At 40.7% G+C, this 17310-nt stretch overlaps 1 protein-coding gene and 1 long non-coding RNA gene across 6 annotated transcripts in view; one reads left to right on the forward strand and one right to left on the reverse strand.

Moving 5' to 3' along the window:
- Positions 1-7423, forward strand: part of LOC120375220 — a 115270-nt gene extending 107847 nt beyond the window's left edge. For all 3 annotated transcript variants that reach the window (XR_005586521.1, XR_005586524.1, XR_005586527.1), the window contains 2 exons: positions 6669-6728; positions 7106-7423. This is a non-coding gene — a long non-coding RNA (uncharacterized LOC120375220). The remainder of the gene's footprint in view (positions 1-6668; positions 6729-7105) is intronic.
- The window catches only part of IQCA1 (IQ motif containing with AAA domain 1), a 155522-nt gene that overhangs the window by 117700 nt on the left and 20512 nt on the right, over positions 1-17310 (reverse strand). For all 3 annotated transcript variants that reach the window (XM_039495970.1, XM_039495972.1, XM_039495971.1), the window contains exons 3-5: positions 16699-16818; positions 14226-14417; positions 13425-13496 (exon numbers count right to left, since the gene is read on the reverse strand). In XM_039495970.1, the coding sequence (XP_039351904.1) occupies positions 13425-13496; positions 14226-14417; positions 16699-16818 (384 nt within the window). The remainder of the gene's footprint in view (positions 1-13424; positions 13497-14225; positions 14418-16698; positions 16819-17310) is intronic.

A 17310-nucleotide genomic window follows, 5' to 3' on the forward strand; every position in this document is an offset into this window, starting at 1 on the left:
GCACAGCACAGGCCATGGAACGTCACCCACTCACTCCTGTAATAGGCTCGTAACCTCTGGCTGAGTTACTGTTGCCCTCAAATCATGATTTAAAGACTTAAGTCACAGAGAACCACCATTTACTGTGGTTCAAACAAGCAAGTGCCCCACTCTGCAGAGGAAGGAGAAAACCCCACAGAGTCTCTCCCAATCTGACTTGAAATTAATGGGAATCTTTTAATTGACTTAGATGAGCTTTAGGATCAGAGTCTACATTCTGTTTGTTCTACCATTGTATATCACTTCACTGAAAGTCACAGTCCTAGAGAATACCTACAAGAAAGAAAGAATGAGCCCTCTACCGTAGGACTGGCCAGCTTCTGTTTAGTTTCATTTAGATGGTTCTCTTCAGTGTTGGACCAGATTCCAATGATTACTAACACATATCAGACAGAAAAGATGCCCAACAAGTACCAAGTAAACTTCAGTTTCAGAATATATAAAATGAATTTTATGCTATGTCAGAGGTGTGATCCTCTTAGGCCCTGATTCAGGACAGCAGTTAACCATTTTTCCTGTAGCTGGACCATACTCAGGTGACTTACAACAAAATGATACAGAAACGAAATGGACAAAATCAGTCAATGAGTAAATACGTACAAGAAAACTAGAGCAGCAGTGTGCTCTTGGGCTGCAGCTTGATATATTCTGTACCCGACAGTGTCTTCAGAAGACATTGCCTTGGGTTAATTCTCAGAGCTTCCAGAGTAGCCAAAACCATCCCCTCTATATTCAGCAATCCTCATAAAATACTTTGCAATAAATATTAATACCGGTAATTATTTACACTTGTATCTTTTTGCCTAAGAATCCCAGTGTCCTTCATAAACATTAAACATGAGAGTACCCCTTTGCAGTAGGTATTTTGCCACTTTCCCCTTTACAGCGCCAAAAGGAGAACCCATGACTCCTATCTCCCAGATCTTGCTCTGACTGTTGATGCTACTCCCTCTTAAACAGTGCCAGAACTTTTCTATCTGCTTGAATTTAAAAAAATTCTAGGATGAGATTCTTTCTTAGATGCTCCTATCAGATCAGTTCCCTATGCTGTTCTCAAAGGCAACCTACATGAGTAGAAATATAGGCCTGTGAAATAACATCAGGCCAGGTATTGTGTAGCTAGGCCAGCAAAACTCTACCCTACTGCACCCTGCCCTTATATATTGCCATAATTGTTTCTGTGACTAGACAAGCTTACAGGTACTGTTGTGGTACAACACAGTGGGTATCCTGTTGGAGGGTGCCTTTCGAAAAGGAGATTCTGGTTGGACCCTCCCTAGAGGTAATTTTATTTGGAATCATTGTTTTTGTCTCAAAGTTCTCTCCATCCATGAGTGGTGAGAAGAAAGGTGGAAGGAGAGAGAAGTGGGTGGGTGAGCGGAAAATAGTTGGGGGTGTGAACCCCAGGAATGGTGGGATCTGGGGCTAGGGTCAGATATTTCCCAATGAGCAGAGTGGGGTTCTCTGAGCATAGGGATTTGAGAGGAGAGGGAGAACCACACACATATTTTTTCTGACCTGGGGCAACTCAGTATCTCTCTTTATGAGGACTGTGTGTTAGCATATAGTCTAAACCAGCTGGCTAGGCCCTGGCAGAGCCAGTGGCCAAGTTAGTTCATGAACTGGCAAGAGGTGGACAGCAGTAAATTTCCTACTTTACTAATACAAAGGGCTGCCAGTGACAGGGAGATCGGCTGTGGCTGCTTCTTGCTGCAGGGACTGTTCTGTGTTATCTCTTGTTAATTCTTAGGGTACTATTTTATTAGAAAGTAACAATATGTGCCACTTATACCAAGGAGAGTGTGAGCATCCTCTGTACGTCTTGATAATAAATGAAAGAAAAAAGGGGAAAAATTATAAAATTTACTTTCATTAGATGTTATGGTATACTCTATGCCCATCAATCCAAATTCCTTCCTTTCTTTTCTTAATATTTCCCAAATTAAATTACAGTAATTACTCTTGTGAAAATGGTGTATTTAAATAGGGAAAGAGGCAGCTGTTGATATGACATGTTGCTGCTTGATTGTTTCCATCATGGAGAAGATGGAGCTAACTCAAATATGAAAGGCCAGATAAGCAAGAATTACAGAAGAGAAGTGGGAGAGAGACTCTGAAATGAGAAGCAACAGGGGCTAGGATAAATGACTACTGAAGGATTCATGGCAGGCTGATGTTATGATTCTGCTTGTGAGTGAAGACCACAAGGTTTACACATGTAAGAAATACAAGATGGCTTCTGTTCTCAAGGAAAATGAGGAGAGTGATGAACTGCAATTTAAAAATCATGTGATGCATCTTTGGCTTTTAGTAAAATGTTACATACATAAAATAGACCTGCTTCACCATTGGGTTATTCCTGTTGAAATCAATGGAATTATACTGAGGGGGGGAAAGAAGCGGGGAGGGATAAAGCACAGGGTGAATTAGCCCCAGTAGTATGTCTCAGGATCTTTCAAAATAAATTCAGATTGGCTTAAATATAGAAACTAGCAGAAGGACTACAAAGAATATTCACACAGAGCAATATATCAACTTAGGTCTATGACTAGCAGGGAAAGGGATTGACACATAAGGAAAGGGGTGGAAAGAGCTTGTTATATATACGTTGGCTAAGCAATAAGTAAAATTGAGACATAGGGTACGTCTACACTATGGGATTATTCCGATTTTACATAAACCGGTTTAGTAAAACAGATTGTATAAAATCGAGTGCACGCGGCCACACTAAGCACATTAATTTGGTGGTGTGTGTCCACGGTCCGAGGCTAGCATCGATTTCTGGAGCGTTGCACTGTGGGTAGCTATTCCGTGGCTATCCCATAGTTCCTGCAGTCTCCCCCGCCCCTTGGAATTCTGGGTTGAGAATGGCGGGTGGTTCTGGGTAAATGTTGTCAGTCACTCCTTCCTCTGGGAAAGCAACGGCAGACAATCATTTCGCGCCCTTTTTCCCTGGATTGCCCTGGCAGACGCCATAGCATGGCAACCATGGAGCCTGTTTTGCCTCTTGTCACTGTCACCATATGTGTACTAGATGCCGCTGACAGAGGCGATTCAGCAGCGCTACACAGCAGCATTCATTTGCTTTTGCATGATAGCAGAGACGGTTATCAGCCGTTTTGTACCATCTGCTTCCATTGTAAATTGACAATGAGATGATGGTTACCAGTCCTTCTGTACTGTACTCTCTGCTGCTATCGTGGGTGCCCCTGGCTGAGGTCGGCCGGGGGCGCAAAAGACAAAAATGGGAATGACTCCCCAAGTCAATCCCTCCTTTATGGTATCTAAAAATAGAATCAGTCCTGCCTAGAGTATGGGGCAAGTGTACTAGAGAACCACTGTATCAGAGAACCAGAAAGCACAGCTGCTTCGTGTCAGATCCCGCAGAAATGATGAGCTGCATGCCATTCACAGGGGGTGCCCCTGCAACAACCCCACCTGTTGCTTCCCTCCTCCCCCAGCCTTCCTGGGCTACCATTGCAGTGTCCCCCCATTTGTGTGATGAAGTAATAAAGAATGCAGGAATAAAAAACAGTGACTTGTTAGTGAGATAAAATGAGGGGAAGGCAGCTTCCAGCTGCTATGATAGTCCAGACAGGACATTAAGCAGTGTGGGGGAGAGGAGCCCAGCATCCCGCTGCTATGATAGTCCAGGCAGAACAGAATCTTTTCTTTACACATGAAGGGCGGGGGCTGATGGAGCTCAGCCCCCTGTTGCTATGATGAAGATGGTTACCAGCCGTTCTGTACCATCTACTGGGAAGTAGTAGCACTCATGGGCTGATGATGAGGACGGATACCAGTCCTTCTGTACTGCACCATCTGCCACAAGGCTGATGATGATGATGGATATCAGTCATATTGTACCATCAGCCACCAAGGAAGGGGGGCGAGGATGCTACAGTTCACTGCCGCAGCATCGCGTCTACCAGCAGCATTCAGTAGACATAGGGTGACATTTAAAAGAGTCAAGAGAGGATTTTTTCCCCTTTTCCTTCTGGGGGTGGGGGTGGGGGGTAAATTGACGAGCTATGCCCTGAACCACCCCGGACAATGTGTTTGACCCTACAGGCATTGGGAGCTCAGCCAAGAATGCAAATGCTTTTCGGAGACTGCAGGAACTGTGGGATAGCTTGAGTCCTCAGTCCCCCCTCCATCCCTCCATGAGCGTCCATTTGATTCTTTGGCTTTCCGTTATGCTTGTCACGCAGCAGTGTGCTGAGTCCCTGCTGTGGCCTCTGTCTGGAGATTTTTTAAAAATGCTTTGGAATTTCATCTTCTGTAATGGAGCTCTGATAGAACAGATTTGTCTGCCCATACAGCGATCACATCTGTACGGTCCATGCTGGAGCTCTTTTTGGATTTGGGACTGCATCGCCACCCGTGCTGATCGGAGCTCCACGCTGGGCAAACAGGAAATGATATTCAAAAGTTCGCGGGTCTTTTCCTGTCTACCTGGCCACTGCATCCGAGTTCAGATTGCTGTCCAGAGCGGTCACAGTGGTGCATTGTGGGATACCGCCCGGAGGCCAATACCGTCGATTTGCGGCCACACTAACCCTAATCCGATATGGTAATACTGATATTAGCGCTACTCCTCTCGTTGGGGAGGAGTACAGAAACCGGTTTAAAGAGCCCTTTATATCGATATAATGGGCCTCTTAGTGTGGATGGGTGCGGCGTTAAATCGGTTTAACGCTCCTAAAATCGGTTTAAACGCATAGTGTAGACCAGGCCATAATCTATATAAAGTCTATATTGAGACATAATCTATATATACTCTTGGTATCTAAGTACCAATCACAATGATGACACAACAATAAGTTTACCGCTAGGTGAAGGATATAAACAATGAAGAAAAGAAATTAGTTGCTAGGGTACAACTAAGGATGAAGGGATGAAATAAAAGAAAATTAAAGCTGAACATGAAGGAAAAAACTCCTGGCATCGAGACTTACTAGGCTATGAATAGTCTCCCAAGGGAAGTGTTAGAAACCTCCAAACTTGGGTCAATTAAAAAGAACAGTGTTAACTTAACATTAGTGAATTTAAAAAAAACAACAACCCCACTATAGTTTTATACACGATCCTGGTTCCTGAGTTCAACCACCAGTTTTTTTGTGCATTTACAATCATATTTCCCTACTTTCTTTAAAAAGGGTTTTTCTTCTACTCTTGCTGTGTGAAAAACTCAGACAACTAACAAAGGAAAATGACAGACTACACAAGGAAACGGTGCTGAGTGTGTACATAGTATGTTGGTTTTTTACACTAGTTACAAAAATTTAATCTACTTTTAAAACAAAATCTTTAAACAGGATCTCCGGATTTCTCAAATTGAAATGAAAGGAAAGGAAAAACGAGTAGAACATTGCCAATGATGGTACAGTTGTGAATTTGAGAATAATTTTTCTGCCCTCTTGCTTTACAAAGGAACAAAGCCAATAAGACGGTACATTACTGGAGCTCTGTTTCTGTGGACCTTAGGCTGTTCTCTTTGTATTGACAGTTTCATTTTTTATGTCATCTTAAATGTCACCTGTTTGAGGTAGTATCAAGAAACCTATTTTCAAACTTTGGGGCCTACATATGGTTCCTAAATCCCACCCTAAAGGTCTCACTGACCTTGGAGATGATGCAGCACCTAGAGAACCCAGCAGCCCTGCTGAGTTTTCTTTGCATACTCCTTTCAAAGAGGGAGATGTTCAGGGGACTACAAAGGAGACATGAGGCATGACCAACAGACACTGTCCAAAGATGCAGGGGAAAGTAAACATTAACCTGATGGAGGGGTTGCCCTGCTTTGGTAGTGACTGTTCTCCAAGACAACATGACTTCAAACAACCCCAGCTACTACAGCATTCAGATGACAATCTTTGAATACTACTAAACAATATTCCAGATCAATATTCCATGGACAGTCCCCAGAATTCTTAAAGTTTTCATAGATATCATCTATACACTTAATGCATATTAAAAACAAAAGCCAATTTCTTTTCTATGTTGTTTCTCTGAATGCTTTTAATGTGGCTGCTTTTGACTCCTAGGGAGGTACTCTGCAGTCAGACACTAATAAATAGCTTTTCCTTGGGGGCAGAAGCATTTTTCCATCTTAAAGAAATTTCTCTGGCCATGCAAAATTCAAATTTGTTAACTCGCCTTATAAACAGCAACTCATTTAAAAACAAATTACAAATATTAGATGGAGACAGTGAATTCAATAATGCACTATAGCCACATCAGCTATAGAATAATGCATCTTAATGAAGGCTTCCCATGTGAATAAACCATTATATTTACAAGCTTTCCATAGTTAATGACCCAGAACTGGATAACGAAACTCACATTTTTACTGAGGTCCTCTGTCAGCAAAAGTATACATATTAATAATTGATGTTGCTGTAAAAATAGGACATAATATGAAGCTTCCTGAGTTTGTGGGAAAATAGGACTACATGGCCCATTAACTTAAAATGCTTATCTAATGTTTGATGGGCTTTGTCTTTAAAATCCTTGTTTAAATTAATAAGGCAAAATGGACATTTGTCTAAAAGAATGTTTTTCCAACTCATCAGTCACAAGTACACTGAGCGAGCTGCTTGCTGTTGTGTTCTTTGTGTTTTCTAAAGAGAATTTAGGTTTTATGAAAAGACGAAGCCTAGCAGTGGAAGTTCCCTGAATTTTTGAAGGTAAGCCAACATGATGAAAGCTCACCCAATGGTGTGTTTTTTTCGCTTGAGGATTCGCTTGTACAGACCACCATCTGAAGGTGGAAAAGTCTCACTCTTTATGCTTAGTCAGCTCAACAGCTCTTTCCAGCACAGCCTGCACTATTGTTCATTATAAAGCACTTAGAGGTGTGCAGGCGGGCTGAACGTGCTTGGGGCTATAGTTCTGCATCGGGGATGCCCCATGCTGTGGAACTAACTGCTCTTCAATTGTTCCATTAAAATTACATTTAAGAGGGAAAATAGTCTTAATTTCAGTAAATAAAGACATTTCATTTGACTTCATATTTTAGGACTATAGTGCCTGAAAGGTAACTTCACTTTATTTTTATTATCAGGTATTTTTCTCGGGGGACAGTATCTTGGACTCTTTTTGAAGACCTCAAACCCAAACCACACATTTTTGTGGGATTTCTGCTGTATGGATTCTCTTTTGGATAATTTTCTCCAAAATTGTATTCTTCAAACAGAGTTGTGTACAACAAATATCCATTAAACTAGTAACCCTGCAGGACTGAGCTGTGCATCTCATGCAATCCATAGTGAAATCCACACACCAACCCTGGTTTCAAATAGTCCCTGGGAGCCTATACAGCTACTCTACACTTATATTGTTTTATAATACACTTTTGCAGCAGAATATATATTTCTCAGCAGAATATATATTTATTCAGAGCCAGATGCCTTTACTCATATGTGCAGTTCCACTGAAGTAAATGAGACTACATGTGTAACTGCTTATTAATCAGAGTAAAGGAGTTCATGATTCGGCCCTCTAGAAGTCTATTCTTTTCTCATGTCGTTATTCTATTGAATTTTAAACTTTGGTTGTCTGGAAATTCTTTTAACAAGCTTACTGTGTCATTGGTTATTTAGGGTTTTTCTATATTTCTCAATATATTTTGTTTGGAGGAATGGAGAATAGATTTTATACAAGTGTCTTATCTTACTAAGCGTTTGTTCATAGATCTTCAATTTTAGCAAAATACAAATAGTGGTAGCCTTGAAGCACGATATAAATTTATATGACTGAAGTCCCAAATTAGGTACAAAATGGAATCACAAAGCGAAATGTATTACATTCATTACAGCTTCCCACTATATGATCCACTCCAATAGCTTTGCCAATTAAAGTCATTGTCACATGCATTCAAACAATGGTATTTATTTGTTGTAGGAGGCCTTGGTAGAAAAATATTGAAAATGGCTGAGTTTATATCATTATGAAACTCACAGTACTTATTAAAAAGATAAAAGGAACATTACATTTGGTGTGGAATTTAAAAAAAACAACCTTATTTTTATTCATAATGATGTTATTTTCTACAGTCCTGGTTGTATTTATTTCAGATATTAATCCTGGGCGTGCTGCCAAACTTCTTTTACTAAAGATGATAATGCATGTTTTTTATTGTAAAAGCCAATTGTTTAAATATTAGCACAATTTCATAAAAAGAAGGCGCAATAGCAGAAAATAACGGAGATGACTCTGTGTTGCTTTCCAATATCTTACAAGTTTGACACTAAACACATTAAAAAATCACATTAAATCTAGGATAACACTCTTCAGATTTTGCAAACACATACCTACGGGGAAATAATATAAACCTCCCTTTGTGCTGACTTCTCAAACATAACGTAGGCTATAAATCAAGCCAAAATAGCATTTTAGATTTAGGTTTAATAAAAACAGACTTTGGGGCACCCTTCAGCTATCCTGTTTATCCACTTCAGGAGCTGGAGAATTATTTTATGCTCTACTTATTTATAGAGTTTGCAATATTCAATCTAATTATTTATTTAGCTAGAGCCTCCAATGTTTACTCAGAAGGCTATTCTGGGGAATACTGATTTTTTTTTTTGGACTGGCTGAAATGTTATATATTTATTAGGAATTCAAAGGGTAAAACAATGTTTGGAGATTCCAGACTGTTTTCTCAGATAGAAATATAACCCTTTCCCAAGCCAACATGCCTAAATTAGGGTATGTTTAGAAGAGGTAAGGAGGGGAGAACATAGTTATTTACTGAAGAGCACGTAATGTCTTTCATTTGAAAATCCACATGAAAGGAAGAAAAAAATCCTCTAAAGCTATATGGGAAATCCTCTAAAGCTATATATTGTGCTGTAGACTCCCTTTGGATGGGAGCATAAATGATTGTATAAAAGGACACTGTCAAAGTGGCCTAGCAGAGCACAACAGTACGTATAAATATGTCCATGTCCAACAAATAAGGCCTCAGTCCTGTAAATCACTTAAGCTTGTGAAGTGCTTAACTTCAATGGGACTGACTTCTTGTGCTTGAAGTTAAAAACATGTTGAAGAGTTTTGCCAGATTGGGGCCCACGTGCTCAGCACCCTGCAGGATTGAGACGTTCATTTCATGCAATCCATAGGGAAATCCACACATCAACCCTGGTTTCAAATAGTCCCTGGGTGCCTATTCAGCTACTCCACACTTATATTCTCTACCGACAAGATGCATAGGCTATCGAGCACCAGTTGCTGCTACCAAAGACAGATCAAATTTGCAGCATGGAAGTTTGTTGAGTTTCCAGGGTGTGTACTTTGGCTTTCCTTCCTGCCCTCTCCTTCTCTGACTCCTCCTCTCTTCCCATGGACCAGACTTGTGTAGAATAAGTCAATTTGCAAATAATCTTTAATAACTTTTTATGTTAACAGATTTTCCTGTAAGCTAGCCTGTGTCTTGAGACTACTGAGTACAGGGGGAGCCCAATATATCCTCACTTAAGGACCAGTCCTATTAGGAGATGAGAATCTTCACAGATGTGTTGGACATCCTCAACTCTCGCTGACTTTTCAGAGGCATATAGCACCTCACAGAATCTGGCACTATTCTGAGCACAGCTCCCATTGATTTCAACGGAAGGCTCACCTGTGTTAGCAAAAGAACGGAGTCCAGGTTCATCATTGTGCTTTGCACCACTTTAGTGAAACAAAGCAGCTATAATCACGGGTTAGCCAGCCAGCTAAGCTAGGTTTATGGCTGCTTTGGATCACTGGACCAACACAAACCAACCACAGCACACTGATGAATCTGCTCCCTGATGACTGAAGTCTTAACACTAAGCTGTTCTTGAGTTATAGGTAAGCAAGAGAAATTAGCTACTAGTTTTAAAAAAATCTGGCCTGTAACTTTAACATGACTGGAGGAAGAAAATAAAGGTTTCTTCTGGATGAGGCATGTACATTTTCAGGACAATCTAATTATCATGCCAAAGTCAGAATGGGTTAACCATAGAATTTAGAATGGAACGTTGACTGCTGAATTAGCTGTGGAGCTGCTAATACACAGCTCCATGGCAGGAATATGAGGAAGACCAGGAAGCAAGTCAGGAGACAGTTATAAAGATATATGTGTTCCCGGTCAGGCCTGCGTCTTTTTACAAATGAAGCAGGTTTTTCAGATCATGATTTATCTGCGATTTAGAAAAACGTGCTGAGGCAATCATGCTGTTTCTGTAATTAAGCTCTAATAAATAATAATAATAACAACAAGACTTTGTACTAGAGCCAAGAAAAATCTCTGGAACATGGACTGCTACTCTATCATCAAGTAAAATAAGAAATCGACTCAAACTCAAGAAAACTGACAAAAAGTATTTCTGTCAGCAAGGCGACATAAGCGCTGACAGCAAATTGCATGAGCACTGTTAATTCAGAGGCAGTTAGGATGGCTCTTGGACCATCTTCTTTGTGTATATTCTTGTTAGGTCCCTATAACTAAATGGCCCAAAAGTCATTATTAATAATTTTAAGTTTTTCAACTCCTTCTGCAAAGCCCCATGTAAATTACAGTGCTTTATAAATAATTTTAAGATAATTTAAAGTGAATGTATATTTCTTCCAGTACGAGTCCTGACTCGTTTGTGATGGGCTTAAAATAATAGATGGCCAAGTCTTCTAATTTATCTAAGTCTTAAAGTATTAGAAAAGCAAATTCAGCATGTTTACCCATGAAGACCTGTGATCATTTTTTAGAGGGCTGACATGATCATACATCAAAGGGGCTTGACCTTTGGAGCTCTCTGCCAATTCATCAATGTGAATTGATGCCTGTGTGCCACTTGTTTCCTTTAGAGGCCGTAGATGGGAATGTGGCATCAAAAATGCAGGAAAAACACAAATCCGAACTATTAAAACATTGGAAGACAAAGCGGTTTTCATTTCCCCCATCTCCCTCGATTAGATATTTCATGTCAAATAATGGCTCTACTGAGCGCAGAATTGCAAATGTCAATTCCACTGCTCCTAAAAACCGGTCAGAAAGTGAAGAATCTGGATGTTGTGTTAGGTTTTAAGCCGCCTTCTCCCCATGAATGTATAGTTTTTCCCATAAGGTACAATACATTTGCTGTCTTCACACCCATTACCCGTGTGCAGGCCACAGTGAAAAGAGGATGCAGCTGTATACCCAATCACACCTGTGACCTCCATTCCTCCGTCATCTTGCAGAGACTAGAGTCCTCTCAAGTTACACCTCACTTAGAAACTACTTGCTTACACAATCAGACATAAAAATACAAACGTGTCACAGCACACTAGTACTGAAAAAGTGCTGACTTTCTCATTTTACCACATAATTATAAAATAAATGAATTGGAATATAAATATTGTTCTTAAATTTCAGGGTATAGCATATAGAGCAGTATAAACAAGTCATTGTCTGTATGAAATTTTAGTTTGTACTGATTTCGCTAGTGCTTTTTATGTAGCCTGTTTTAAAATTAGGCAAATATCTAGATGAGTTGATGTACCCTCTGGAAGACTTCTGTGTACCCCCAGCCATACGTGTACCCCTCGTTGAGAACCACTGGCTTAGGGCACTGGTTTTCAACAGGGGTCTGCGGCCTCCTGGGGGGCCATGAGAAGGTTTCAGGGGGTCCACCAAGCATGGCCTGCATTAGACTCTCTATGGTCCAAGGCAGAAAGCTGAAGCTCCACTGCACAAGACTGCAGCCTGGGACTCCAAGCCCCACCACCTGGGGCTGAAGTCAAAGCCTGAGCAACTTAGGTTCGCAATGTCCCCTGTGGCGTGTGCCCCGGACAACTGCCCTGCTTGCTACCCCTTAATGCCAGCCCTGGCTTTTATATGCAGAAAAACAGTTGTGGCACAGCTGGGGCATGGAGTTTTTATAGTGTGTGTGTGTCGGCAGGGAGGCCCTCTGAAAGGAAAAGGTTGAGAACCACTGGCTTAGGGCAATTCAGATTTCTTTCTGTAGGTTAGGTTTTGTAGAACATTAAGTAACACTCTTTTTCTGTATGTTGTTGGGGGTAGAATTAGTTTTCATAAAGCAATGACCTGGCTAAGTATAATTTCACTGTTGGATAAGAAAATTGTCCAACCTAGGTTTTGGGGGAAGCAGAAGGTATGTTTCAACAATGGATTGATTTTTTATTTTTTTAAATAATACTTTAATAGCTCTAGAATGCAAAAGTCATGCATACATCTAACAAAATACATGCTGAGGATGAACATTACTGTAAGGGCAGTATTGTAGAAGGCTGCTATTTGAACACAGTACCAACAGCGCATTGTTGTAGTAGATAAGGGAACCTGGAGGGTGTGGCACCTATACTGTGTCATATCAGATAAATACTACAGAGTGAAGAGGGCCAGGACAAATGTATTTGAGGGAACAGATGACAGCTGCAAAGGTATGCGGAGAGGCCTCTCCCAGCTAGCTGCTGGCAGCACTATAATTTATTCCACACTTATATTCGGCACCGACAAGATGCATAGGCTACTGGGCACCAGTTGCTGCTTCCAAGTACAGATCAGATTTGCAATATGGAATTTTGTTGCGTTTCCAGGGAATGAAGGGAATGGCTTTCCTTCCTGCCCTCTCCTTCTCTGACTCTTCCCATCTGCCCACAGACCAGACTCGTGTAGAATAAGATGCTGCTTCCAGCTGCTTGGAGAAGCTCGATAGCCGAGGCATGGAGAGGTTGGGGGAAAACATATACCTTCCTATTCCTGCAGGGAGGAGATGGTTTACCTTCCCTGATTATGGGAGAGGGGGAAACTCCCCTAGGCTTTCCTTCTATTCTCCACCACTCCTGGTCTAAAAGCCCACTGTGTATGTCTGTTTTCCTCTTTTGACTCCCCATGCCAGGTGCTCTGAGGTGCTGTTTTGCCTCTTCTCCCCCACGTGGGCCTAGGGGATATATTTATTTGGCGGCTTTTTACTCCTCTCCCCAACCACACACACAATGGGAGTGGGCCTGCAAAATGGTGTGTGGAGAAGACTTGACAGGTTCAACTCTGTTTCAGGAATAAAGCATCCTGAGTCCTGAGGCATTATGAACAGAAGACCGAGTAACGTGAGTTCCTTGCTCTGCCATGCCTGGCTCATATTCCCCAAGTCCTGGAGCAAAGTCTGTCTGTTTCCACATCTGCAGTAGATATGGCACTACTGTATATCACAAGCGTTTATAGCAGAAGTGAGATTATCCTACTGCCACATCATCAGTCATTTCATGAGTTCTTTGGTCTTAAAGACCTCTTTAAAATATGTGGAGAGTTTTAGAAAATGAATTTTTTGTTTTCCCCTACTGTTAAATTACAATAATCCAAAGGGAAAACAGAATACAATCTTGAATGCACTTTATTTTCTTCGGGAAGCAAAACTTACCATCCCCAGAAATATCATTTCCTCTTCTCTCATTTTCACTGTTTTCTTCCACTGGGTAAATCCACGCCAAACCTGAATTGTAAACATGACTCTAATGAGATAAATGGGCCTTGTTACTGCTTCCTTTACTGCAGCAGGCACAGGAAAAAACAAATAGAGGAAGGAAAACCAGAATATACAATTGAAGCAATTACTCCTGAACAGGTTGCCATCTGCGGTATTATTTTAAACAAATTCTGAAGTCTGTTCTTCCCCCTCCTCCCAGCACATGTTAAAAGCATAATTGTTGAAAGCTTGTTTAGATCTAGGGTCCATTCCTGCTCTCACTGAGCTCTGTGCTCCTGCCAACACACAGGAGTATTCACCATGTGGATCCTAGCTAGCAATGGCCTGCCTCTCAACTCCACACTGACTACACTGTCTCAGTTTTTTCAGGGTTACTTCTTTCTATTTAGGGACAAACTTTCTTTTGCCCCAGAGAGAGCAGCAAGTTTTACTCCCCAAACACATGAATCACCAATGATCCACTTGGATCTTGGGGTGTGGATCAGAGAGGACAGGTTGGGTCACTGAAATCAGAGGACTGCCTCGGCAGGACTGTTCCCTTCAGTTTCGTTTCCAGTGCTTTGTCCAGTCTTGTTTGGAATGGCCCACGTGATGGGGTTCCAACCAGCTACACAGTTAGGCTAAGGCCAGTTCAGACTGTTCTGTATCATTAGGTTCATTTCTGTTCAAGCTGCTTTTGTGAACAAAACACATTGTCAATTCTTCCAGCACTGTTCTGACAGAAACAAGACTCACCTTTTGAATACGAAGTGCAGCAGCATCCAAATTTGGACCTTTTACTCCCTGAAGTCTGGCTTGTCTTTCTCTCTTTTCTTCCAGGTAGATTTGCTTCATGAATGTAGCCCTTAGGCGACCCTGCCGAGCCCTCTCCGAAATCTGGATTACTCTAATGACTTCTTCGAGAGGCAAGGGCTTTACAAATTTTTTCTGTGGTACAGCGAAAAACAAACAGATAAATGTTATCAGAACATGTAGATCCTAAGAGTTATTTTCCTGAATCATTTTGAAAATTCAGATGTGTCTTTTGTTAACTCTATTGTAGTTGGGAAATTGAATAACTAATGATATCTTAGTGGAATCCATCCAAGACAAAAGTAGCCCCAACGCAGAGCGGGTGAAACCCATACCTCAGGACCACCTAATTTTACTTTTGACAGTTTTGCATTTTGATCATTGTATCAGGATCTTAATTTTAACCTGAAAAGCATTTTAAGGAGAAAGTGAACCAGACATGCCACTTCTATAACCATCATCCCTTTGGTGAGGTTGGATTTTGAGGGGGCAAGGAGTTCCTGATGACATAGGGGTAAAAAGTAAGAATCGTTCTTACTATAGTTTATGTAATAAAGAACTTATAACTTTTATTTTGTTTGAGAAATAAGCCTAAATATCAGTATGGCTAAATTCTATTAAACTAATAGACCTTTCTAGCTTCCTCTTATTTTCCTCCTAAATTCTGGAGCTAGGAGCTTCTGGATATGCCCATGAAGTCTAGAGTTCACCTGCCGGAAAGGCAGAATCTTTTTTCCTCTCCTGTTATTGACACCCTCAATTGGCTACAGTTCTGTATACAAATATTGAGCTGAGCTCACTGTACTAAATTTTAAACTTGGTTTTCCCTACTAGGAAAAATACACAATCTATGAATACACAAGAATGATATCCATAAAAGTCCCCTGCTGAGCTATTTAATTTTTAATGCATGCTCTGTAACAGTTTTTTGTTACATGCATACGGGAATACAGAAGCCTGTTAGCAGACAGCTAGAATTTCCTGAATGTATATGGTTCACTATGATGCACATTGAAGTGCAGAAGACTCAACAGCAACCTCAGTGGTAGTAGTTGAGCATAGGAAATCAGTAGACAGAATTAACTGGAAGTAGAGCACAGAGCACATATACAAACTGTGTTAATAAAAGAGATTATGCATTCAGCTTTACATGCCTCACATGGTGGTAGCATGTCAAGAAAGAACTGTCCTACAGTTACACTAGAGCACAAATGTGCAAAGTCCTCACTGCCATGTAATCTGGCTCCACACTGGGCAGATTCATCCTTAATAGGTCACTCCTGGTGAGGAAAGTGGGCAGAGCACAGGTGGGCAAACACACTTTAAGATGTGCAGGGATTGAGACTAAGGCTCTGCATATGAACATTTTTGTCAGCTCATTATGAAATGCACAGGAGCCCTCGCTCAACTCCTTATTTTCACTGTCCAGATTAGTTCAACCACAAATTATTGGTGTTGATAGTCTCACGTACCTAGTAGGGAAGAATAATTTCCTCCACCACAGGGTGAAATTCTATGGCCTGGGTATAGTAGGAACTCAGATTACATTATCATAGTGATCTCTTATGGCCATAAAGTCTATGAATCTAAGCTAGCCAGGCATGCATGCACAGTTGTGCACTTTAGTAGTTTAGAGGGGAGAAAAGCTTCCAAAGAGTACTGCACATATACAGCAGAGTCAGAGTCTTAACTCCATCGGCTCAAAAACAGTTTTCAGCAGACTGTTCAAAGACACTTCTCCTCTCTAAGGATTATCTCGATGCCAAATTTCAGTTTTCTTCTCCTAGCTATTGCAGCTGCATAGATGTACAGAAAAGATCACAGGATTTTTTCAGAATATTATCAACAATTGAAAATGGGAGGTTAGAATGCTAATACTTTGAGCAGGGGGTTGGACTAGATGACCTCCTGAGGTCCCTTCCAACCCTGAGATTCTATGATTCTATGATACTTATGCAATCTTAACTGTGATTTCTGTTCTTGTTATGGACCCAGACTCAGCACGGTACTTAAGCATGTACCTAAGCTGAAATCAGTGGGACTACTTGTGCAATAAAAGTTAGCCACATGCTTAAGTACCCTGCTGAACTGGAGCCATAATGCTGCCCTTCTATTATTTTCACAACATAAAATGAAGCCAGATTATTTTGCAGAGTTACCATTGTTAATATTGCTCAGATTGAAGACATTCATTCCTGGTGGAAATGTACATTACGTCTCTTTCCAGTTGTGATTCGCCTGTCAATGCAGTTTGATTAAATATATACTACAAAAATATTTCTCACTTCAATGTTTCATTATAGATTGGTATGGGGAAAATGTCTCTGCTTCACTCAAATGTGTGAAAACATGTTCAGTTACAAGATAAAAGGGTAGGCAGATGACTGGATAATTACAGTGCCCCTTGTATACTAACCGGTTTGATGTCTTGCAATCCAGAATTAATTAAAATCTGAGCAAGGATTTTCTCCCTCTCTCTCAGCACCTTCAGCTTCTCCTTAATAAAATACCTTGGGATAGGGATTTCTATGTGTTCCTAGGGGAGAGAAATATTCATGGTACACTGTTAGAGCTGTATTTAAAACCATGTTGCTTATTACCTTAACACCTTTCCTTTACAGACTAATTAAGTTGGCCTAAAGATTCTTGAATTTCCAGGAGTGTTGTGTGACTTGACCTATGTAACAGCTGCTGTGCTATTACTTTGCAATTACTCAAGGTCTAAATCAACAACAAAAAATCAATCCAGTTTCTGAATCATCCCCACCCGGTTTCATACAGGTTTCCACAGCATTTTTTAAAAATTGTGCAATATTTTGAACATTTCAGAGTTTGCTGGTATATAAAAATGTACAGACAGTGATTTCCTCTGAATTTAATAACCTCATTAGTATGATCCTCCCACATTATTTAATCAACATCTTGGAAAACAAATCAGCTGTATTGCATTGTTATTATTACAAGGAATTAAGACAAGATTAATTATCTAGCCTCTTCAGTATTTCTAAGGTGCCTATCCCTGTCGTAT

Source organism: Mauremys reevesii, linkage group 11 (genome assembly GCF_016161935.1).
Source record: "Mauremys reevesii isolate NIE-2019 linkage group 11, ASM1616193v1, whole genome shotgun sequence".
Taxonomy (NCBI): Eukaryota; Metazoa; Chordata; order Testudines; family Geoemydidae; genus Mauremys; species Mauremys reevesii.